This window comes from Atractosteus spatula, chromosome 1 (genome assembly GCF_055471065.1).
Source record: "Atractosteus spatula isolate fAtrSpa1 chromosome 1, fAtrSpa1.hap1, whole genome shotgun sequence".
In the NCBI taxonomy this organism is placed as follows: domain Eukaryota; kingdom Metazoa; phylum Chordata; class Actinopteri; order Semionotiformes; family Lepisosteidae; genus Atractosteus; species Atractosteus spatula.
This window is the reverse complement of record NC_142706.1, coordinates 2269589-2294612: the sequence shown is the minus strand read 5'-3', so window position 1 is coordinate 2294612 and position 25024 is coordinate 2269589. Positions and strand designations below refer to the sequence as shown.

The window sequence follows — 25024 nt, the reverse complement described above, 5'->3', positions numbered from 1 at the left end:
CTTATTGCTTGTTGTAGCAAGGTGTGCAAGCATTACTTACCACAAATAATAATAGTAAATATACTGACTATTAAATCGTAATAAAGAAGTGTATTCCTTTATGAAGATAAACCAGTGTGACCGGCACTCAGCCTGATCACTGGCTGAGAGGAGGCAGCTATCTGTCCTGAGAGACAGACCTGCAGACCAACCATCTGAGATGAATGAGCTGTGAAGATGCTGCTACAGAAGGGGCCTGGGGCCCTGACAGCAGCATGTTCTGAAACGCTTCTTATTTTTGGTTTTGAAAAATTAAGGAGAACTGTTGCACGACTCTGTCGCTCACTTTAATTTTTAACAGCACGTGAGACAACCAGTTCGTTATCTCACTTTCCAAAAAATGGCTAAGATTCTTTTTTCTTCTTATGCGATAGTTGACATGTCACATCTCAGCTCTTTTCTTGGACCTAGACCCCTTTGTCTGCGTCCCGCACAGAAACAACGAGAGATTTGGGTTTACAATATCTGTAGTTGTTTATAGCTATGAGATTAGGACTGTTTTCATTAGGGTAAACCGAACATCTGGAAAAAAGAAAAGAATAAAAAGAATGCCTGTCAGTGCAAAAGAACAATGTTCTCTTCAGGCCGATGCAGAGCAACTCTCAATGGGAAAGACCGATATTCTCTCAAGACAGATGCAGAACGACTGAGCGGGAAAGAACGTTCTCTTACCCGAGAGCAACAGTATGAGGCAGACTGCAAAGAAGTCTGGGTACTCAGCCAAGCCGGGTGAGTTCATGTGGAAGTAGGTACTGAAGAACTGTCCAATTTGTTTGCCTAGAAGTTCGTCAAAAGTGCCACTCCATGCTCTCGCTACACTAGAGGTTCCTGTGAAAAAAAAAAAGGTATTTTCTAACATGGTTTTCTCACCCTTATTGCTATTAATGCAAAAGGATGCAATCATCAGTCAAACGTTGCATCTTGGCCACCCCATCCCCCGTGTTGGTATTGTGAGGAAAAGAAAACTGCACCGATAAATCACATTTTTGTGAGAGTAAATAAAAGTGAAATTGTAATTTTAACAGGTGCAAATAACAAAAATATTCTGAAGCATTATTCACACTGTATATCAATGTAATGAAGCAACTTTTTGATTTTGGTCATGTGTGAGCTCTCAGGCAATGTCGAGCTCAATATGATCTTAGCAGTATTTTATACTCAAAACTAGATCAGCATTGCAGGGGAGCTTACAGTATTATTAGGCTTTTATATACTGTATATGTATAAAATATTTTTTTTTCCCATTGGGTAAATGTCAATCCTCAAGAAGTCTATTTTTATAGCCCTTTTTTGGACAAACAAGGCATGCAGCCCTCCTAAATCTCAGCATAATCCCCTTCCTGAAGAACTTTAAATCACTACAACAGTAAAAACGACTTCATGACTGAAGCTTGTACAGCTTCTTGTTTGATATTCTGGGCAACGTGCTGCATGTGACAGCCTACTGCGGATCCTGCTGTATGTCCCTGTGATTTAATCACAATAAAGCAGACGGTTAAGGGTATTTATTAAGCAGAAGCACCAAATACAAGAAACCCAAAAATGTTTTTCTTATTTATAGTACCCTTCCGATTTCCCCATCATTCGAAAGATTTTAGACAAGAGAGACAAGAGATTAAAATCATGCTTTGCTGCTCTGGCAGCTGTTTTCAATCCATACACTCAGGAAGGCCAAATTTATCTTTTTCCCAGATGACTGCTTATGCACTGTGTGAACTCTCTTAAATTCACTTTTTTTTAATCCTCGTGACACTCAGGCCACGATGCAGAAACGATGATTTTCCCATTGTTTTTTCACGACCACAGAGGATCCGGTGAACAAAAGCGGCTCGCTTTGAAGGACCTCTCACGAAATTTTAACATTTTTATCACCAGCTTTTATAACAACATGTACCTGTGCGTTTTTAAGAGCATAACTTTTACAGAGCCATTTGGTAATAAAGAGTTTGAGAAGAATTCTCCTGAGCAGGAGTAGAGCCCTTGGTGATGACCTATGAAGGCATCCTAAACTCCCAGCTGAACTACGCTCTCGGAGTAATAAGACGGTAAAGATGTTTCAACAGCCGCCCACGCCAAACAGTTTTTGAAGAAGCGGTCGAGTCGCGAGGCCCTGGTCTTGTGCTCACCTATCACATAGGACAGGATGAGGTTCCAGCCGGTGATGAAGGCCCACAGCTCTCCGACCGTGACGTAGCTGTAGAGGTACGCGGAGCCGGTCCTCGGCACGCGGGCCCCGAACTCCGCGTAGCACAGGCCCGCCATGACCGACGCCAGCGCGGCGATCAGGAAGGACAGGACGATGCTGGGCCCCGCGTCTCCCTTGGCCACCTCCCCGGCCAGCACGTACACCCCCGCCCCCAGCGTGCTGCCCACGCCCAGGGCGACCAGGTCCAGGGTGGACAGGCAGCGGCACAGCTTCGAGTCCTCCGGGCTGTCCGTGTTCACCGCCTTCCTCCGCATTAGGCAGCGCAGCAGCGTCAGCACGCGGCCACACATCTTCGTGGCACGGCTCTGGGGAGGAAAACCGCCCAGATTCCGGTTACAGGGCGCGCACCGTCACAGCCAGGCCTGGGAAGCAGAGGCCCTGTTCACCTTTTCAGACCAAATTCCAGTTGCTGTCATGGTCAGTGACTGACAAACAACAAAACAACCAAACGCTGACTGAAAAGACAGTGTTGAGCTGAAAACATACTGTAACTTGCTCACATTGTCAAAACCTAACGTGCTAAGAAAACATGTGTGGCTCGACAACTGTTGGGTCACTGAACACCGCCGTGTTCAGGTCATGCAGGACTCCAGAGTTTGAGGCACATTGTGGAGGCACACTCAATAAGAAAGCCTCGACAACAGGCTAGAAACCTTTTATTGTGCTTTAGCTTCTACGGGTTGATCTACTGTACATTCTAAATGTTTTTTCGTTTGATCTGGAAGGACTGTGTTCTTCTGCAATACAAAATACATAATTTTCTTGCCAGTATTTAGATTCACAAATGTTCAACAACATGCAAAAAGAGTTCCACAGGTAACATGGCAAGTGACCTAACAGGTTCTTTTTTCACTATATATACGCCAGTAGCGATGGCCTCAGTCAGATATGAGCTCACCGTAAGCATAAGTTTTTCTGAGTGCTGTTATTTTAACAGGGAGGGGAGGAGCTGCAGCACTGAAAGTAATTGGGCTGCAGTGTAAAACCTTCACAACCACTGTCTGCTTTAACCTCTAACACATGGCTGGTATTTCAATAGGAAACCACATTCCTCCTTCCAGTCAGCAAGCCTGGTCAATCACAATCCTTCAGATTCACCCAGTTAATACACATCACGTATCAAAACGGCTGCTTAAGTACACGTTTTGTTTTTTTCAGACAGGCAAAAGTGTTCCATCTTTTCTCCAGCTTTCACTTGAACCTCAGAGCTTGCAAGAAAACATTTCAAAGAGTAGGCGGTGTGGCTAAACCATTAACACTGCTGTCATACTTAAGGGATAACTGATTTTATCTGTCCTTTTCGACATTTTACGTATATAATTTGAAAAACACAATGCAAATGAAAAAATGTATCCAGACAGAATTAAAGAACACGGACTGTATCCAGACGCACTAAGACAGAAAGACTTTCATCTACACTCTAGCAGTTTGAAATGCTGGATGCGTCACCAGTGTGCTTTAATGAATTAAGCATTTCTAACTTGACTCTCCACTACAGTCTATGAGCTCTGGGAACATTTTCCTGCAGTTGTTTTGCTGGTACAGTTAGTGCAATTGAGAACATCAAAAACTGTTTTAGTTATATTTATGCACAGAGGGGTCAAAATAAAAGAGACACCTCAATCAGCATTTAAAATATGTCAAATGTTAATACTTAAAAGAAAGGCAGTGGGGAGACATGCAAAGACATTCTGTTAAATACAATTTAGGCTGTTCTCCATGCGTCCCAATTTTATCTTTTGTAAAAAAGGATGATGTGAATTCAGATGTCCCCATACAAGAGAATTTTATGCTTTGTTCCTCAAATGAAAAGAAACAGTCCAACTGGATTCTGAGCCATTGAACCTTTGGCTACTGTCCAGGTATTTGACAAGGACAGCTACTCCACAACAGCTTGCTTTGGAATATTTGTTTCATTTGTTTAATGCCACAGAAGTGTGTAATTTCGACAAAGATCACTCTGGCAATTGTCCCACACTTCATTTATACTCAGCAAAGCGAAACGTGCATATTGATTAAATTTCAAGAACAGCGACATCTTTCCTGTACTTGTGCTCATGTATTGTGAGTGGAGTCTAATTATTAACCCTGGAAAATACAATTAAGTCTCCAACAGAAGCCTTCATTACCATAACAATGTGAGCTAAATACAGATTTGGGGGAGGAATGGTCTGAGAGGGCAGTGGAAGATGAGCGCTTCTCAGCTTTCAAAGGCTCCCGGCCCAGAGAGGACTTGACAGGTCCAGTCCAAAGGCCACTTTCTCCTCCCTGTAACTTTCCTGGGCTCGGGCCCACAATCACTCGCTGCCTAAAGCCAACTTGGACTGTCGCTGCTCTTGGGATTCTCTCCCAAGGGGCTGATGCTTTTCTACATTCTTCAATCGCTTCAGAAAGGCATTAAACTCAAGCCAAACTGTTTCTGGATGCTGGCACAAGTGTGTTAGAGGGAGATTCGGGACCTTGATTTCATTATAATTGATTATTCCAATATTGTAACATGTAAAAACTTATACAGTATTTCACAATCAAATACCACCAAACAAATTTCATTTTGAAAGTCAGAGTCCCTACATTGGTGTAGTTGGCCTATATTTTGTATAAGAAATTTCCTTTCAATGCTTTGCTTTCACAAATCCAGTTACAAAAAGCTTAAGCATAAATGGTAGTTTACAGGAATGCAAATTTCCTTTAATTTTTGTACAAAGATCTTCAGAAACATGTTAAACAAGTAACATGCTTAAAACTTCGATGTTCAAAACCTTTAAATGCATATCTGAAACTGGTAATCCTGGTACTTCAAACAAAAGTCTATGATCTTCTGCAAAAACTCTTCCATTGCTTTTAATGGTGAATTTTAGAAATGTTTTACTTTACTATTAAGTAAATTAGCCAGCAATAGGAAAGGAGGTCTTTCCACAGTTAAATACATATCATGCCGATCATCTTAGATTGGTAATGAGGCTAACAAACACTGTCACACCTCTTTCATAAAAACTACACAGCTCAATAAAATAAGTGGCATAAAAAAAATTTACATACACATTCCAGAGCCACTGTTACATTCTTTTTTGCTCAAGTCCTTACTAGTCTCTTTCATCATTTTCACCTGTCTTCTCTCCACCTGGAAACTGAAACTTTCAGCCAAAACTGTGTCTTATTATCAACCAGTATGGATAATTATGTGCCAGAAATGTCATCTGCACAATTGCACAATTGTAAAGGATTTAGTATGTTGTTATATTTTGTTATGTAGTGTTTGTGAAGGTTATGAGTATTTTTTGTTCCTCCTTCAAGTACAGCTTTAACAGATGCATCTTATAGTAAATTAGTAACTTGAATTCTATGCAATGCGTTTCAGAAAATACATTTGTAATCTGTTTTATACACATCGAAAGATTGCAGCACACACATTACACATGACCTGTTTCCAAATAACTGTGCATTCTAATGCAGAAGTAAGGAAACAGACGGCACTTACCAATTCAGCTGGTTCACAGAAAATTATATATGCCTGAATGCAAATCCGTTCGCGTTTTCCCTTTTTGCAAAGTAGTCGTGCTACTCAGCCATCGGAGCGTCTGGCAGGCGCTGGCTGAACTGACGTGGAAAAGTGTGCCCAACATACAGCACAGAGCCACGGCCGCGCAGACTGTCCGGGACACAGTCTAACTAAAAATGGCTCAAGTTCAACTCCTTAGTCTTCCACTCACATGCTGCACCCCAGGAGGGCTATTTTTAAGCCTCCCTTGGCCTATCCAGCTCTCTCTCCTCTCTGATCATGTTCTGCCGCTGGCCTCAGGACCTGGCCGTGACCAGCATGTCTTCGCAGCTGTGGCCCTGCCAGGGAGCCTTCCTCTGACTGCCTGCGCTGCGGCTCCCGCCGGTGGGAGGCAGTGCCGCGCCAGAAAGACTCGGCTTTCCGCTCACGGTGGGCTCCTCGTGCGTCAGCCAAAGACACCCGGGCCCGACGAATGTCGCCTGCGGAGCTCAAACGCAGATGCACATAAGACAGCACCAGACGCTAAATGCTTGCTCACCACTGACAAATGGTTAGTCAACTGGCTTTGACAAACACTGGAGCAGGCACTATTGTTTATCTTGTGCAGCTAAAAGCACCAGAGCTGATTGGCAGAGTGAGGGTGGAGGAGCCGAGAAGGGAGTAAGTGGGCAGATTTACATTGCACAATATTCCATTAGGCAGGAGAATCGTACAAACACTGCACAAAGAGCACAGGGAGGCAAGGGGCTGATCCGGTGCATTCTGACAGCAAGAAAACACCGTCACGAGTTTCTGTGAAATGACGCTAGGGGAAACAACTTAAATGTTTAGGGCTCATTGGGTCTGTCAACATATTTTGATAATCAATACATATGTAAAGGAACATATTACCTTAATGGTTTGGATCTAGAATGACAAAATGAGACAAAAGAGGAAATTACTCCCCTTGAAATACATTTTCAACATACAGTACAGTATGTAACATAATAAAATATATAACAAGAGTTTAACAAATTACTAAAAAAAACAATATACTGTACATATAATTAGAAGATATTTATTGTTGTACACAATGTTTTTTGTTGTATAAGTTATACCATGTCATTTTCTATGTCAGTTTCTTAGGTTCGATGTACTGAAGAGGTGTCCTATTGTACAGAACTTTTAAAACATTCACAATCCTAATATTTCAATTTGAAATAAAAAAAATACACACCATATCTTCGCACACTCAAAAAAATTACAGAAACTCGAAAACAAGGTAATAAAATATAGTTCACGTAGATAGCTGCATCAATATGTGTAGGCTGCAAGGAAAAAAGTAAAGGCTTATTCCATGTTGAAAAGAGAAGAAAAGAAACATGTTTCGGCATGTGGAGCCTTCTTCATGCGTCACAACCGAAGAAGGCTCCACAGCTGAAACGTTGTGTTTCTTTTCTTTCTTTTCAGCAGGGAATAAACCTTTACTTGTTCCTAATAAAAAAATATAGCCTTGTGTATTAAATAGCATCATGGTTGTTTAATCTTCTCTGGTCTCCACACAGCTGGTCACTGAAAGTGTACGACAAAGCAAGATGGAGTATAAAAAAGAGTCATGTCTGCTCCCTGCACTTCTTAAACTGTAGCATTCTTCACACACAAAAATAAACTGTCTTAAGCTTTTTACTGGCACGATACAGGTAATGTCTTTCAAGCTAAAGTAGGAATACACTCTACCCTGTCTTCTGATGAAAACCTTGAGGTGTTGAAGTTATGTTTCAATAATTACTTTGACTGAAGGCCCTGGTTTAAAGACAAGAAATTAATGCAATCCAGTGGCTGCTCACACACTGCATGTCTACTCACAGCTTCCTACAGCTGGTCCAGACTGAGGTTAATCTAACAGCAGAAGTAGCTGATGACACCAGGGACACCCGGCAAAAGTGACAATCCCAAATTCTGATACAACTGCTACAATTGCTACACAACACTTTGGACAACATGGAATGGAATATGCAGACACCGAGCCATCTGTGACTTCAGAATATTTGTGAATTTCTTCTTAAATCACTGCAGACGGGGCCTAGGAGTGCAAAATGTCGAAGTAAAAGATGCTACCACAAGCTTTACAGTGAACTAGGAACTGGGTTTTGCATTTCATACACCAAGAACAAGCACTGGGATTCACAGTCACAACTTTGACAGAAACATTTGATTTTATGCCTAGTGGCTTTTAATTCTATTATCATCAGCCCTTAAATACAGAGACAAGTTATAGGGAGAACAGCAAAGTTCCAAATTCTTGCTCTGGGGTGCCATATCCTTCACTTTTTAGATAGAAAGGGGGCTTTCTGGTGCTGCGAAATTGCAAAAGAATATCAATTCCGATTCTCCTTATAGTTAAGCAATTTTTGATACCTTAACCCTTCGCCCCTTCCTAACAGCACTACCCCCAGTAGGGAAGAGGTTTTAGGCATGAGACTCCACATTGAAATGGTTTTCAACACGCTTTTCTTCTGGGTAAATGCGTTTGGCAGGACCCTAGGCTGCCGCTGTGTAAGAAAGAATGAAGCTGGACTGCAGCCGTCAGAGGCCTGACAAACGCAGTGGCTTCAGACTCCCAACGTCGCGACGGCGGACTTCAAAGGACAAATGCTGACGCGCAGAAAGAGGTGCAGCGGATTTTGGCAGCAGGTCCGTGTGAAACGCAGAGCTGTCCCGGGAACCGAAGTCTGGTTTGGAACTTGGACAGAGGACACAGTAACAGAAGGAAGGCCATTATGGCTTTGCAATATTTTCACGCTACTTAATGGGCTTTCAGATGACTTTACTGCCACGGGTTCTGATATTCCATGAGGCTGTTTATCTGTTAAACTTATTGAACAGAAGGAAGGTTGCAAACGAGAGGCGGTCATTCAGCCCCTTTGCTAGTTTGCAGTTAATTGATCCAAGAATCTCATCCAGCTGTTTTTCTTTTTTGCTGGGTACTTCAGCAAAATGGCTGGGTAGCTTGTCCCATACTCCCACAACCCTCTGTGTAAAGAAGAGCCTCCTGTTCTCAGCTTTAGATGCACTTCCACATAGTTCCCACCTGTGTCCTCCGGCCACAGTCCGCTCTGCAGCCTGCATAAGAGAGAGTTATTTACTTCTGCTTTCTCCTCAAGTATAGTGGCATTCAAGCCTTTTGCTCAACCCACCGACATCTGTACTAAACCAGTATAATTATACCCTGAATCATAGTTCAGCTGGAAGCAGAACTTAAAAACTGACATGAAACAGACAAAGGGCAATGCTGTGGAATGCACAAGTGATCACTGGGATAACATCTAACTTATACAAACAGAATCTGCTTTAATGTTCATTTTCTGAAGATTACATCATGAGGCAGTGTCCCTGAATGTAACAATTAATTTCTTATTTAAAGGTGCAACATGTGGGACTTTTCTGAAGGGTGCAAGACATTATTAACCACAACCAAGAAAAACAATCAGAAGAACAAGAAATGTAGTTTCATTTAAAAAGACAAATTCAAAACTTAATAAATCTGTTTAATAAATCAAACAGAAGCATGAATTCTGTGCTATCTATTCTAGTGCTTTATTACTAGTAAATTCTCCTCATACTGTAGGTTTTCTCTTCAGAGACTGAAACTTTATGCAGTACCATTAGTAATACTGCACAGCTCAAGCAACTGAATTTAGCAATTAAATGGATAAATGCTGGAGCTATTAAGCATGTTTATTCCCTTAATTTACCGAACCAAAACATTTTCATTTTGTGCTTCTGTGTTGGTGTTTGTCAAATCATTAGACAAAAGGGGAATGTTTTACTAAACCATCAAAGCACACTTAAAGGTAATTCCTAAAATTTCAGGTCTGTAATAAACTAGTAGGAATTGTGCTGACAGGACAGAGAGGTCTCGGCTGGACCCGACGGAGCTTCACAAACAGCAACAGAATATGTCCAGCTGGTCTCAGCAGTTTTACTTTAGTTAAACAAAGAAGCCGAATGAACAGATAGAGCTGTGTTTGTCTTGCCTGATTGAGACAGCGAGAAATTCACGCAGTGACCCACACTGCCTACCAGTGAAGTCAGGGGGGAACCTTCAAGAGAAAAGTTAATTAGTAAGAAAAAGAAATTTGAGGAAGTGCTTATAGAACATGGGGAGGGGGATTTTGTGAAAAAATGTAGTTAACTGAAGCATACGAAAGACTGTAACAATATTACTGCAACACACAACAGTGTGTCCAGAAACACGCTTGGCTCTCAAGTGACTTGGGGTGGCTGCTGCTGGTGCAGTGTCCTTGGACAACAGCAACAGTCAGCAGGGTTTGGGGAGCCAGTATCATCAGAGGAATCACAAGGGATTGAAGAACAGCGCCGTCCGTGATACAGCTGCCCACCCTTCATGCCGTGGAGGGAAGGTGACATTATTTTGCTGCCACTCCAACGCAAGCGTAGGCAACCACACTTCCTAGACGGTATGTTGTGTAGCGCTCTTGGGTTCACATGTGTATGCGCCCTCGCCGCTGCCGCCTCAGGTCGGCCCCCCACCACTGGGGACTCGAACCCGGGCCTCCGGCGTCTCTCAACAGGGACCCAGCCAGCTGAGCTAAAGGGAAATCTCCCGTCAGCCCAGCAGCTGCAGTCCCTGCTATCCACAGGGACGGGCGGTGACGTCACCACGCTGGCAAGCCAGTAATATCGGCCGTATGCGTTACAGTTGCTTTGCTGTGATTAAGCAGCCTGTTCACAACTCCGTCTGAGACAACCGATATCCCTCAAGTTTCTCTTCAGCTTACTTTACTGGCAGAGAGCAGGGATAGAAATAACAAGCCGCTCAGAGCAGAAGTCACTCTCACCTCTGCCAGTAAGGCGTGTGGAGGTTGCAGCATGTTGAAAGATGAATGGATCTGATGTCTGGGCACGCTGGAGGAGTGCAGGAGTCTTCTCGAGCAGCAAGCCTGTCTTTGACAGCTAGCATTTCCAGTTTGGGTGGTCATATAACGAATGGGAAGCAATTCCACATTTTAAAAAAATGGCATTCGGCTATATACTGTGATTTATACCTCAACATCAAGTGCAATGATAAAATTCCTTCATTCCAATCAGTCACTGAATAGAATAAATGTGAGCTGGTCTCATGTTACGAGACTGAGCTTTCTGAAAGGGAGCTCTCTTTTTATAACAAATACTTAAAAAGGCTGAATGTATACAAGCCATAACACTGGTAAAATTTTGTTATGAAATATCAAGACAAAATCCCTGGAACATACATGCATAGCGCTATGAAGCACAGGATATTAAAAGAGAAACATAAACCAACACAGCCTGAGGGTTCTTGAGAAACTCCTTATCTATAAGAAGATCAGAGAAGCCCTTACATGCTCAACTGCAGAAAGAGGGATGTTACCCCAGTAATAGGAAACACACCTATTTTTAAAGGTACACACCTAAAGACACTGAGGTTACTAAGTAACTTTCAGGTTATGCAACATGAAAATCCCACTGACAGCCATTTGAATATTTTAAAATGCATCTTCTAGTTTTAAAACTTTGGGGCACTCCTCCTCTTGACTATCAATCAGAAAATGTAAAATGATGACCTTAAAACACCCACTCAGATGAAACATTCTATACAATATACAGTAGGATGCACTTCTTAGTTGCTGTATTAGAAAACTGGACTACCTGGAATGATATATAATGTATATACTGTTTTAAATTTTGACTCCAGTAAATACACTTAGAAAACTGCTTGTCAACTCCAGTCAATTCATGGTAAATAATCAAAGGTATCCTTGGCTTTAAAGAAGCCCCAGTAAATCTCTCACGCTTTGTGGTGCAAAACAAACCAGAGCCCAACAGCGATATTATCAGCAAGACACTGTAAAAGCAAATCACACAACATACTGTAAATGTAGCCATAACACTCAATGCCACTTTAAAAGCAGCTCTTTAGAAAAATCACAGTTATGGTCCTTCCCAGATTAGAAGTCTAGACTTCAATCAGCTTTAGCAAAGCTTGTATAAATTTAACATCCAGACATATTAGTTCCAAGAACATGAGCCAATTTGCTATAAAGGACAACTCCATGTATTGTGAAACAGCCTTTGTTTACCTACTTTAAACAAACTATGCAACATCTAAAGACCAGTATTTGTAAAAATCTAGAATAGATGATTCCAAAGACAAAATAAAATTGTCAAATAATATCCCGTGGATCAGGGAAAATTACATGTTCAGCTTTATCCCAACTATAATCGCTGTCATACTTAGGCAATCTAGTTGTCCATCTTTGTGGAAGACAAGGGACACACATAAAGACCTGTTCATCCTCCAAAGAGGGAAATGTTCAATTGCAGCTAATCCACAAACTCATATTATCACATGCAATAACACATTTGCCCCCAGACACCTCCTTAGGAAACACTGTCTTAAGACAGGGAAATGGCACATGGCTTTAACAATATAACACATTTGCACATTCACAACGTCTCAGAAGAAACGAACCACGAGCCGTGGAAAAGATCTGTCCCATGTGTGTACACCTGGCACTGCACGGAAACTGTGGTGCACATGTTGTTCAGGTGATGTTTCTGGGGCACAAGCTTTAACAAAATATTACAGGCCAGGCGATCACGGCGTTCTTGACGTATGTTGCAGATTGTTTGCTGGTTTAATCTCTAACCTGACAGTAATCAGAATTTTACACTCCCAAGGAAGCAGGCAATTTACAGGAGCATAAATAACACTCAGACAAAAGATCCAGAAAACATTTCTCTGTACGATAACCCCGGCTCCCTCCTCAAGTACAAGTTCCCGAAATGGTACAAGCTCAAAAGTTCAATGTGGATTAATTAAATCTTAATATTTTCTTTTCATTTACTTATAAGCCCACTCCCCACAACATTTTATTTACTATTATACCCTTAGTGCCAGCCCATTATCCCTTCAAATGCTCATTTTATTAAAAATAACAACTCATGCAACTTTTTGATTTACGACAAATACTATTTACTCTCATTATCGGTTTCAGAATGTTTCATTTAATCCATGAAAGGATTAATCCATTGAGGCAATGCTACCCCAGATCACTCTGTTCCTTGTTTAAGACTGTTTAAGATGTGCCCTGATCTCACCAGCTTGGGAGTGTCCAGTCTCAGGAAGTGGGCTCGTTATTCAATCCCCATGGCACAGGCCTGCCCTGAGCCTTGCTATCTAGGCTGCGGGACTCACCCTACCGTCCAAACACGCTGCCTTTGCCGGAGGAGCCGCAAGCAAATTGTGAAAGTATTAAAAATCTCGCAGGAAGGACTGGCTCCCAGACTGCACAGTCACGCCTCATTAACAGCAAGTTCTCAGCTGTGCAGGGAGCGTTTCCGCACCAGTCTCTTCATCATCGTCATCATCATCGTCATCATCTCTTCAGTGGGCAGGATTCTGGGCCACAAGGTGGGCAAATGCAGATGTACCCTTGAGAAGTGTTACGCCACGCCCCCCGGAGGACTCGGCATTCCACCTTGCATTCCAACACAGTCCCCAGTTAGCCAGTTCATCCCAGCTTACTGAATGCTGCTTCACAGTCTCCCCTGCGCTCAGTCTTAGGGCTCTTCCTGGCTAGAGCTTCTCCTACTCTTGCGATTACTTTCTACTTGGTTTTTTGGCTTCCTGATCCTGGCTTGTTTTTCGACTACGTCTCCTGGTGTTTTGGTTTTGGTACTTTGATTCTCGCGCTGGTTTCGACTCTCGGCTTCCTCACGGCTTACGGCATCGCTTCTCGAAATCGCCCTGGTTTTCTGCATAGGGTCCTCACTACTAACTCGTAACAGGAAGGGCCCTCCGCCCAAACTGCTTCACTCCATGCTCTGCTGGGTCCTTTCCTGTCCGTCACTGCAAATGAGAATTGGCACTCAATCGAAATTCTGGGTTAAATAAAGGATTTAAAAAATCCTAGGTGCTAACAGGCCTGAAGTTCACTGAAACACAACGGATGCACAACAGTGCCCCATAAAGGAAAATCATCGTGGTGGCCAAGGGCTATTGGGGAGTTAAACTTGTTCAATGTCATGTCTAACTTGCACTTGAATTCTTTCAGAAACTCCAGAAGCTGATGTGCCGATGACCTAATTACTCTTCAGATCTGTTCACATAGAAGAATTGGTATGAAATTGTGATGCTTCACGCTTCCTGGTAGTAATTCACCTATGGGTTAAGCTAGGTAATTTCCAACCCTTAAACAATAAAATCTTCAATAAAATCTTCTGTTTTTTAGTTTTTTAGTTTACGTATGAAATTCCTTGGCAGAAAGCAGTATGTAAATTACCTACAACAACATTAATATTGTCAAATATTAAAACCCAATTCTGTCGATATGCAATTTCAACTGAACATCATAAACATGAATTCTTCGGTTTATTAAAACATTTTTTCAGTAGATTAAGTGCAACAAATAAAGCATTTTGAGCCAGACCTGATCTTTTAGGTACATAAACCAGGTTACAAATGAGAGGAGGCCATTGGATATGTGTAGATCATTTCATTAGTAGGATCTAACTAATCTGACAATCTCAACCAGACGTTTCTTGACAGATGCCCGGGCTTTGACTTCAACAACATGGATAGGTTGCTTGTTCCAACCCTAAACAAACCTAAAAATGTGCCTTCTGTTCTCAGCTTTAAATGTACTCACATGTACAGTAGTTCCCACTTCACTGGTGTTTCTGAAGAATTCCGTTGTGCTGACTTAGGACTTACAAGCAAATATATATGAAATTATTTAAAACTACAGTTGCAAAAAAAAGTGACAGATAATATTCTCTCATTTTTTCATTGATGTAAAATATGAATAACTTGAAGCTTCTAAATGATTTACATTGCGTGGGATTATTGCAGGTCCTCAGAGTCTACAGGTGCACAGAGGCTGTTAACGCCTGCTTTGTCAAGCAGAAGAAACTCATACGATCAACAAGTGACAGCGAATGCAGATGTTTCACTCAAGGACGTCCTCAAACAAATTCTGACCACTCAGTGATTGTAAACAAATTCTGAACCAGCTCCCAACTATTAACCCAAACATGCCACATGGGTAATGTTGGCAAGATACTGCCGTTGCTGTGAACTTTCTTTTTATGCTGTTCAGCACATTAAGCAGGAAAAAATTTTTTACCTTTAAGATTTTGCTGATGACAACACTGTCTTTTCTAGGTTTTATCTTAAAGCTTTTTAATACAGCAGGTGCAGTCCTACTGTATTAAAAAAAGAGTTAAAAAACAGATTGCATTTCTTATTTCTTATTCATTTTTGAGATCTGTCCACAATTTTTTTAGAATTCAATTTGTATGCATAATATTTTGCACATTTTATACATTGTCCTTGGAATCCAGCCCTGTCCCATTGCTTATCGCGACACTATGGGAGGTGCAGAGATGGCAGATGACTGTATCCATCGATCAAGTGCTCATAACATGACAGAACATTACATTACAATGTCACATAACGTCAGAAGGGCAGCATGTGGAATATAGATCCTAGACATACTGCAGGTCTTTTGTTTTTAGGAAGTTTTTGATTACATTAAATTTTGTCAGACTTAAGATGAACGGGTTCTGTTTCCCCAGTTAAAACACTAAAACTCTGCTAATTAAGAAACAGGGTGAATTGCTTTTCAGTCCTCAGTCAGCTTGACCTTTTCAGCTTAAAGTCACAGCTTCTAACTACAGATCCCCTCTCATGGGCATTTCAGCCCTGCAGTTTGGCCAGTTTCACCAGGAGTGGATATTTAACGGTGGTGACTATTTATGGTAGCAGTAAAAGGACCATAAAATTTGTCCATACAAATATTCTTTTCAACAAAACAGAGGTTTATGTCATTTGCAATAATCACAAGGATACTGTTTGAAATTATTGCAGTAATAAGTATATCCTACCCTCAGAGGACAGTGAAGACTTTTCACCAAACTGTGATCTACAGTAGCTAAGACTTAATGACCACTAATGAGGACGTGGGGGGCAGCTGACAAATACCACAAACACCAAAAGAAAGGACGCTAAGTACATCATAGCATTAAGCTCATGCTGCTGCGCTGGCGTTATGAGGACCTTGATCAACAGGTTTTTGTCTTTTGATAAAGGATGACCCCTGAGGAAAGTGAAAGTGCAAGGCCCACAGACTAGGAATCCGAGAATGGTCACAGATACCTTTCAGCCCATCTTGCCTGTCTGGTAGATAGCAGCTCGTTGATCTGAGAATCTCCTCCAGCTGTTTCTTGAAAGACGCCAGAGATTTGGCTTCACTGATGTAGCTCGGTAGCTTGAAACCCCCAACCTCCTGTTCTCAGAGAAGCACTTCCACTGTAACTGTGTCACTTTCATTTAAAGTGCAATATATATTCAATAAAATAAACTACAGTTTATGTATAAAATAAAATAAAAAGTTAAGTAACATACCAGAGCCCTTCCTGCTCCCCGGACAGCACTCATCCTGGTTTCTCTAGTGTTAAGAAGACTAGACGGCACATTGCTGACCAACACGGGGTTAAACCCCCCAGCAATGCTGGTCCCCACCTACACAGCTGGGTGGACTGGAGCAACTGGGGTAAAGAACCTCAAGCTAGAACAGCAATGTCTGCAGCAGGAGCCTGAACCCACAACCCCGCAGGTATGAGTCCCAGGCCCTGCCTGCTATGCTAGAACATCCCCACCCAACTAAAACAAGCTGTGCGTAACACGTGACTCCTGAGGAAAGTGCACCATGTGTGGACTGCACCAGCGATCATTAGCGCGTCCTGGAGGGGTGGGAAACAAGGACGATGGAAACAAAAAAGGGAGGAAAAATGTCAACGTCACCAACTGGAAAAAAAAATGGCATACCTTGGCACCGTAGTGTGACAAACTGCATACAGGCGCTGGGGCTTGTGTTTCACACACAAAACTGCTGCTTGTATTTAGAAGGACTCATTTAAAGAATGTGAACAAAAGGTGTTAATGCAGGTATAAGAAGATTCATTTTGTGTATGAGTCCTGGACATTTTCAGGTCCCCGCTGTGTTGGTTTTTACTGAAACTATTCTTCTGGAGTGTAGCTGTGTCTTACTGTTTAAGAGCAACGTTCAACAGTTCTCGCTGAGCACACCACCGTGGCTACAGAAAAGTTTGTTGATCACAATAGAGAATGTCTTTGGACCACATCATACATTCTTACAATTACTTTCGTGAGGTTGACAAGCTATATTCTACAGCTATATACTTTATAAAGCTTATAAAGCTATATACTTTTGTGAATAATTTAATTTATGGAACATGCTGGAACAGAAATCTTATTTTGAGAAAATGGTAGCGAGTTTGAAGTTGAAAACTGCAATGGGATTTCTTCAGGAGAAACACACCAGAACATTTCCTTGTACAGCCAAATAACTTAATCTGAATCCAATAGGATAAGTCTGCCAAGGTAGGGCTTAATACAAACCCTTCTAGCAAAGAAAAGGGATGAATACGAAAAGCGCCACCTATAAAATATGGAGGAGTACTCCTGATTCAGTGACCAGAAACTACTCTGAACTGACTAGAGCTGAGCAAATATGAAACAAATCTATTTGTTAATGTTTGCCACAAAGAATCCAAAAACGTATTTCCAACTTTATCATGTTTTAACACTCCTGTATAAATGCCTCTGATTACAAAACTGAATAACAGGCTGGCCCCTGGCATTTGTTATTCTAAACTGTCAAAAGCATGGTCAAACGAGATAAAAGAAGTCTGCTGTTGTTTCAAGCACGCTGTTTGAGGCCTCGGACTCAGCACATCTTTCATACCTATTTTTCTCTCATTTCAGATGATTCTCAAAACAAATGAGTGGCCATCTGTTGCCGAACAAAAATGTTTAGTTAAACTAAGCAGAAATTATTTACTCACTGATGCCTGGCAGGCCTTTTAGACTTTCCCTGACAATGTACCTCTGATATATCCACAGTCCAAACAGCTCCATGAGAGTGCTGAAAACAAACACGGTGTACTGTATCACCCTAAAAACACAAAACTAAAGGGTACCGCAGGTTATTTCTGCTGGGTGCCTCCTGCATGTTGGATTCCAAGAGGACTATGGATCTGTTCATGGAAAACGCTTCCTATGGGTATGACTTACATAAACCCACAGCTGGGCTTCAGTGCATTAGAAATATAAAAAAAGATATATATTGATTTTTAAAGGATAAGTTTTTAGGGTTATCGACCTGTAGAAGACTTTGAAAGATAAACATAAAGATTGATTTTGCACTTCCATATAACAACAAACCTTAAAATGTACTCTACGCTCAATCATGCATATAGACTCCATCATAAGTTATCCAGTGAGCCAAAAAAACAAAAAAATTTAAATCTAATCAAAATTAGAGGAAATGTAGCCACATACTGGGCCAAATATGTTCCCCAAGTCTAATGAAAAATGTACCCAAAATTGAATTCAAATGAATAATCACACTATTCTGGCAGATGACTTTCCTGGAGAAGGATGGATTTTGTCATTCATAAAAGGAAGTACTCCAAACTAACAAAAACTCCTATTGCTGACAATCAATATCCGAGTGCTTTATGAAAACTACAACTTCGTATTTTCCGTTCCCTTTTATAGAAACACATTGAATTTAAATACAAAAGGCAAGTGACTTTGCCACAAGACCTACTCCCTGTGATGCCCTAGAAAAAGCAGCTATGGTTTTGCGTTTTTAATTCATCAAATGAAACATTAAGAACCTGAAAGGTCAGACCAGGAGCGTGTTACATCATTTAAAGATGCGTCCACTCAGGAAGAAATGAAGACGGGAGACCTCCAGTGTGCGGCACGCTGGTGTAGTGTTCAGCACTGCTGTCCTGGGTTCAATTCCTGGGGTTTGTGTTCTCTCCATGTTGGAGTGGGTTTCCTGCAGGTGCTCTGCTTTCCTGCCACAGTCTGAAGACTTGCTGGGAGGTTAACTGTCTTCAGGGAACATTGGCCCTGGTGTGTGTGTGTGTGTGTGTGTGTGTGTGCACGCCCTGTGCCCAGGCTGTACCCTGCCTGGTGCCCGTTGCTTGCCAGAATGGGCTCCTCCACCCGTGTGACCCTGTACTGGATACAAGATGGATGGATGGAATATCTTCAGTGCGATGTTCCGATGGAACTGCATCCTGGAGATCAAACCTTGGAGGTAATAAGGTTCTGACAACTGCTACTACCGGACAGATATCCAGGGCTTCACACTGAAGTCACTGAACGAGGACTAACCTCTCTGAGCAAAGTGCAGGACGTCCGTCCGCAGAGATTTACGTCACCTGCAAGTCTGCAATCCAAGGGAATCAACCAAAACAGTCAATAAAATAAAAATGCAACCAAAGGCCACCTGTTTGGTACTGTTTGGTAAAATGCCTGTAGTTTAAAGGATACGCAATGGCTTTTTAATGCCCTTACCTAGGCCTGTACTTTAAGGGAACGTAAACTGATCTACAATTTGTAGAAAAGGGTAAAATATACAGTAGGTTTAATTAATCTCTCAACCATGAAATGGAAGTGGAATTAGATCTGGAAATGTTGAAGGTTTTCTTCCTTTACTGCTTGTACAGTATATGATTTTCTAACCCACTATGATTCCAGAGACCCCAGTCAGCAGGACTTGCTCCTGTGTTTTATCACACACAAACACTGGGTTGACCTGGGTGCTAAGCAGACAGTATTGCCACCAGAGTGCTTGAAAGTGTTCTAACTATTTATACCACTGATCAGCTTAAAACATGCCAACAAATACAGTATGTTAGTGTCTTAGTTTCTTATCTTTAACTAAACTTCTCTAAGAAATGCCATGGACAGGGGACATACAGCACCTTTGACTGTCTGACATTGGGTCACCCCTCATGCACAGGTAGTGTGGAATTAAATGATCATCTGTTCTAAAACACCACTCGATTTGACAGGTCAGACCAAAGATTGCTGGGCAAAGAAAGACCATAGTTCAGTTGTTTTTCTGAAATAAATCTAACCCTTAAGAAGCATGGGAATCAGCTGTTTTGTAATGAGACCTACTGTATAAAGGTGAATGATAAGCAAGAGGGCACCCGGGAAGTGTCTAGGAAAGCACGTGTCTACTCCAACTTCTGAGTCTTCTATTCAAACTGTTATAGATTTTTTTACAACACATTATCAGCACATTAATAAACAAATGTTACTTGTTTTATCAGAACACTAAGAAACAAGTGTTGCTCCGTCTCTACCTTTGCAAAACAAAAACGGTCGTACACGGGCTGGCAGATGTTTAAAAATGAAGTACCCATGCTTTTTAACATTTGAAAATTCGTGCAGACAAGACGTCTTACTAGAGGCTACAGCTTTAAAATGTTCATTTAAAGCTGTGCAGAGCCTGCGCAAAGAAACAACCCCAAAATTAAACAGACCAGGTACATTTCATACACGAATTAAACGCCTTTCTGCGCATAATACGAATATGGTATTACTAATATCAAATTGACAGAAATCTGTTTAATAGATTTGTGTGACATTCTTCCAAATACTAGAACACGAATTATACTAGGGCTTCAAAGTTTCTCTCCATTTTTTTACTGGGTTTATTCACAGCAATGGAAGATAATTTTCTACAAAGGGGCATAAAAATGATACACATATGCGATAATCAGTATGCCTCCGAAACATAAGGAGTTTCAACATTTCGCTTGCGAAGCACAGGAATAAACGTGACACATTTTAACTGGAATTTTGATCTTGTCTCGTCACGCAGAGAACAGGTATGTCCATGTTTTTTTTTTAATTGCAAGCACGCGAATACTGTTTTAGAACACGGGTGGTACTGTATATCGCGGAACTGCACAAACCTGAAATAACAATAATGATCACGGTGCGTCTGCAAGATGGGTCGAGCCATCGGATAGCGAGAAGAGAACAGACTGTGTTTTATGTTAGAAAAAAAGTTCTTACCGTGTACGGAATCCAAAGTTGGAGTGTCTGTTCAAAACATTCATTTGCTGCGCGGTGAAATATTCCTCCTACATTACCACGTGTTCCATCCCTTTAGAAAAGAGGGCTTTTTCCCAATCCATGACATTTAAACCAATAAGTGTTTGAGAAGCATGGGCGTGTACAGTATTGCACTACATTTAGTTTGAACTCTAGGAGACAGGTTTCGGAGTAACTGAACTTGCCTCTGGGTATCTTTTTATCTTTTACATATGGCTGTGCTAAGTTTAAGCAACTTTCCCGACGTCTGATCCTTTTTTAAACCTGAAAATCTTTTTTTTTTTGAGTCTCGGATAGCAGCAAAAGATTCCCTACGGTGTGGTATTCAATGTAAATGTAAATACAAAAAAAACATAAATTCAGCAAAAAGTTGTAATTGATAATTGATAAAAAATTGATAAAAAATTGAAACGATTAGAAATGCGCCCGATGAGTAAGACATATATTTTATCAGAATACAATCTCCCCAGAACACGGAATTTGTAGTAACTTTATTAGTGCAGTATCTGGCATTATATTTCTGTGTGGTTATTTCTGCTGGTACTACAGTTTTTTTGTTACAATTAACATCATAACGGCAACAGACAGCAATGCCGTTAAAATGGTTTATTTTACTTCGAATGACAGACCGAACTGTACGTTATGTGTTCTAAACACGTTTGGTTCTTATACCTTTTCACGCTCGGAACTGTTTCATACTCAGTTTATGGAAATACAGTATACGCAGTCGATCGTAAGACGTATTAAGCGGGTTTCCGTAATACCACATGGACAAACAATTACATAATTCGGGTTTATATTTTACAGGTAGTTTGGTGGCTCGCTCGCTTGTCAAGGGCAGGGGTATTATTATTAGTCTCTCTCACGCCTCCCCCTGAGCTGGTGATCTGAGGGCCGCTGGCGCAGACCAGCTGTAACTCGAGACGCCCAGGCTGCGGTGCGCCTCAGGGGCGGATGAAGAGGGTGCCCCTCTTATAGGTCAAATGCTCCTGTATGTAAAACAGTTATTATAATAATATTCAACTGCTTATGTCAACACTAATACTATAATGTTTTTGCATTATCACAAAAATTGTAGCACGCACCTTCCTCTACCCTTCAGGTCAGAACAAGTAGTTTAAGATCAGATCACTTTATTGGCCATATACAGTACAATTTCGTGCATTAGGAATTTGCCTTCACACATACTGCAGGTTGCTCTCCATGAGACGCACAAGCTGGGAGAGAGAATCTTGGGGTCAGAGCACAGGGTCAGCCATTTATACGGCACCCCTGGAGCAGTTGGGGTTAAGGGCCTTGCTCAGGGGCCCAACAGAGTAGGATTCCTCTGCCAGCCGCAGGATTTGAACCGGCAACCTTCCAGGCACAGCCACAGATCCTTATCCACAGAGCCACCACTTCATCATACACTACTCGTCTGATCAGATATGCATAAAACACAATTAAGCGTTCACTGCCAAATGTAATTATAAGGGCCCTGGGCACTAGAGAGGACTTTTGCCTGCTCGCTGAATTTCTGGATTTAAATTGCGTATAGGCCTGATGATCAGAGACCAGGATCCAGTAGGTTTAGGGGTGTCCAGTCCTGGTTCTGGAGGGGCTTTACTGGAGGTTTTCTAGAGCTCTTTAATTCTGCAGCATTTGAAAAGAAGAAGCTGTGAAATCAGGCCAGTAACCAGCTGGTGTAGCTCGTTAAGAGCTGAGCTGGAGTGAAAACCACCAGACAGAGTGGTCCTCCAGGACCAGGACTGGACAGCCCTGCTGTAAGTAGCTGTTACTTCTGGTTTGTGATCAATTACTTGTTCCTGTTTTCTTGTTCTCTTGGTTTAACAGCATTGCTGTTCCACTAGATACACAGGGAGATCAGAGAGGTTTCTAATGGGAGGTGGGCTACCTGGCTCTTTGGTAGTTAGAGGTTTGGTAGTTAGGCTTTTGTAGTGTATTTATCCTTTGATCGTGTTCATGCAGTGTTTTGTCAGGTTGTGGAGCTTGATGTGGTTGTGTGTTTGAGGCACCTTCTTGTATTTCTCGAGACATTTGGCACCGGTCGCACTGTTCTGTGGGTTTAGGAATCTGAGTCTGCTTGTGTGAACAGTGTCTTTTTCTAGGAAAGATTCCATCTCCTCATTTATTCAGAAGCCATGCAAATCCTTATAGTCTTATATGTGAAATCACAAGAACGTTTAGTTAACATTAACACATATTTGTTTAAATTATCAGCTTTACAGTCATTGTTTGAGGTGAGGACTTTATTGAACGCCTTGGCATTTTTATAAAATATTCAAACTATTATAAACTTTTTCAAATTGTGAAACTTCAGGAATTTTATTCATATTCTTATTTGAGTGCATTACCAATTTAAGTTAGGGGGACAGTATCAAATTTACAGGACTAATAAAAGTTTTCAATTTTAGTTTTGACACAGAAATGTTATATACTGTAAGCTTTAGTTTCTGATACTGTCAAATCTGTAGCTACAACTGGATTGCTGAAAAAAATAAAACATCAGTAGTTCCTGCTTTAAAAAAATTTAAGACTATTGTTATATTCTGATACTAGTTAGGAAGTATGTAATTGTTTGCAAAGAGTTAGGGAATGCATGTTTTTGTCTAGAACCTATTTTAAAAGATGGAGCTTTAGGTTAAGAAGTTATATTTACTTGACATAACAAAGTTCATGACATATCATTAGTTTATGTACCTGTAGAGCCTAAATTGCTTCACAATTTCATTTTATAATTATAATTCTTAAACTTATATAGTATTCTTTTCAAGAACCACCCTGGGATCTTTAATGGCCACAGAGAGTTATGTCTCATCTAAAGGACAGCACCTCTTTACAGTATAGTTTTCCCATCACTGTACTAGAGCATTAGAACCCACACAGACCGCAGGGTGAGCGCCCCCTACTGGCTACACTTACACCACTCCCAGCAGCAACCTTTGTTTTTTCCAGGAGTCTCCCACCCAGGTACTGGCCAGGCTCACACCTGCTGGGCTTCAGTGGGCTGCAGGTTTTGAGCACAGTTACTGTACATATTACACTTAAAATGCAGAACTTAACCTTTTCTGGTTGACTGTCTCTTGTGGAGCTTGGCATGTCATTAGTTTTAATTGCAACAGTTGATAAAACTGGGAATTGCAAAACTGAAAATTACAAAGAAGCTGAAGTGTGCCCTCTGCTGTTTCAAACAATATGAAAATGAGTACAGTACTGTGTCAAAAGTTTTTTTTTTTAATTACAATCTTTTACCAACCAAAAATGCATTTTTTGTTTAGCTGGAATTCATATATAAGAGTGGCATGCACGAAATAATTATTTCTGCAATCACCCAGGCAATAGTAACACACAGTGTTACACAGTTACACAGTGCGTTGCGCAGAGTAAGGAAGATAGGAATCCACCGTACCCTGGTGAAATAAGGAATACAGCACCAGGTACAGAACTGGTAATAACACCAGAGAAAAATAACTTCAATAAACAACAAGAAGAATGAAAGAAAATTGAAAGATATAAGAAAAAGAGGAAAAGATGCTTCAGCAGTAGAGCAGTAAGAGCCCCACCCTTGGTAGAGTAATTCAACAAAGCTATTGTTCCATTGGAACCTACTGGAGTATGAAACACAGGATCATGTGAGGTACAGAGTGAGCACCACAAGAGATGGGTGGCGCTGCAGGTGAGGCAGGGCAGCAGGAGGCAGGAGAGAGAAAGAGAGGGGGAAAGGCGCCACCTGGTGCCAGGCAGTGGTTGTGCGGCCTTGGCAAGAAGGAGAGACGCTAGAGCAGCTGTCGGAGAGGGGCAGAGCGATGGTGGTGGAGAAAATAAATGAGCAGAAACCCCTGGATTTGCTTCTCAGCACACCGGATCCCAAAGTACTTCACCCACAGGAGAGGACCCACTTCAACAGCAGCCTTGCGGCACGGCAGCAAAACTGCAGAAGAAACAAAACACAGATCACTCCCCACATACTGTAAGAGAAGGGAAAAACAGCAGGCTAGATTATGCAGTGGGTTTATTCCATGCTGAAAAAAAGAAGAAAGAGAACACAACGTTTCGGGAACCTTGAATGAGTGTGGTGGTGGCTGTGTATTTACAGGATGATCCCTCCATTGGGGCCCTCTTTTCTGATCGCCCTATCATCTCATATCGCCGACCACCTAATCTGCGTAACCTTCTTGTTCACAGCTCCCTTGACCGCCCTCAACAACCATCCACACCAGGCACTTTTCCTTGCAACAGAGCTCGCTGTATCACCTGCAAATTGTGTTATTACTCGTTCCTTTGCAGCCTGCGCATGCTGACGCAG

General features: G+C 41.6%; 1 protein-coding gene across 3 annotated transcripts in view; it reads right to left on the bottom strand.

Annotated features, from left to right (window-relative positions):
• slc7a2 (solute carrier family 7 member 2) overlaps positions 1-20779 on the bottom strand; it is a 38600-nt gene extending 17821 nt beyond the window's left edge. Inside the window, exons 1-3 of one of the 3 annotated variants that reach the window (XM_088911250.1) lie at positions 20680-20779; positions 2166-2550; positions 712-867 (exon numbers count right to left, since the gene is read on the bottom strand). In XM_088911250.1, coding sequence (XP_088767376.1) covers positions 712-867; positions 2166-2535 — 526 coding nt within the window. In that variant the 5' untranslated portion in view covers positions 2536-2550; positions 20680-20779. Of the gene's footprint in view, positions 1-711; positions 868-2165; positions 2551-5723; positions 5863-16173; positions 16389-20679 lie in introns of those variants that run through there. The other 2 variants (XM_088911232.1, XM_088911241.1) reach the window with 2 other exon arrangements.
• Between the last annotated feature and the right edge of the window lie 4245 nt (positions 20780-25024).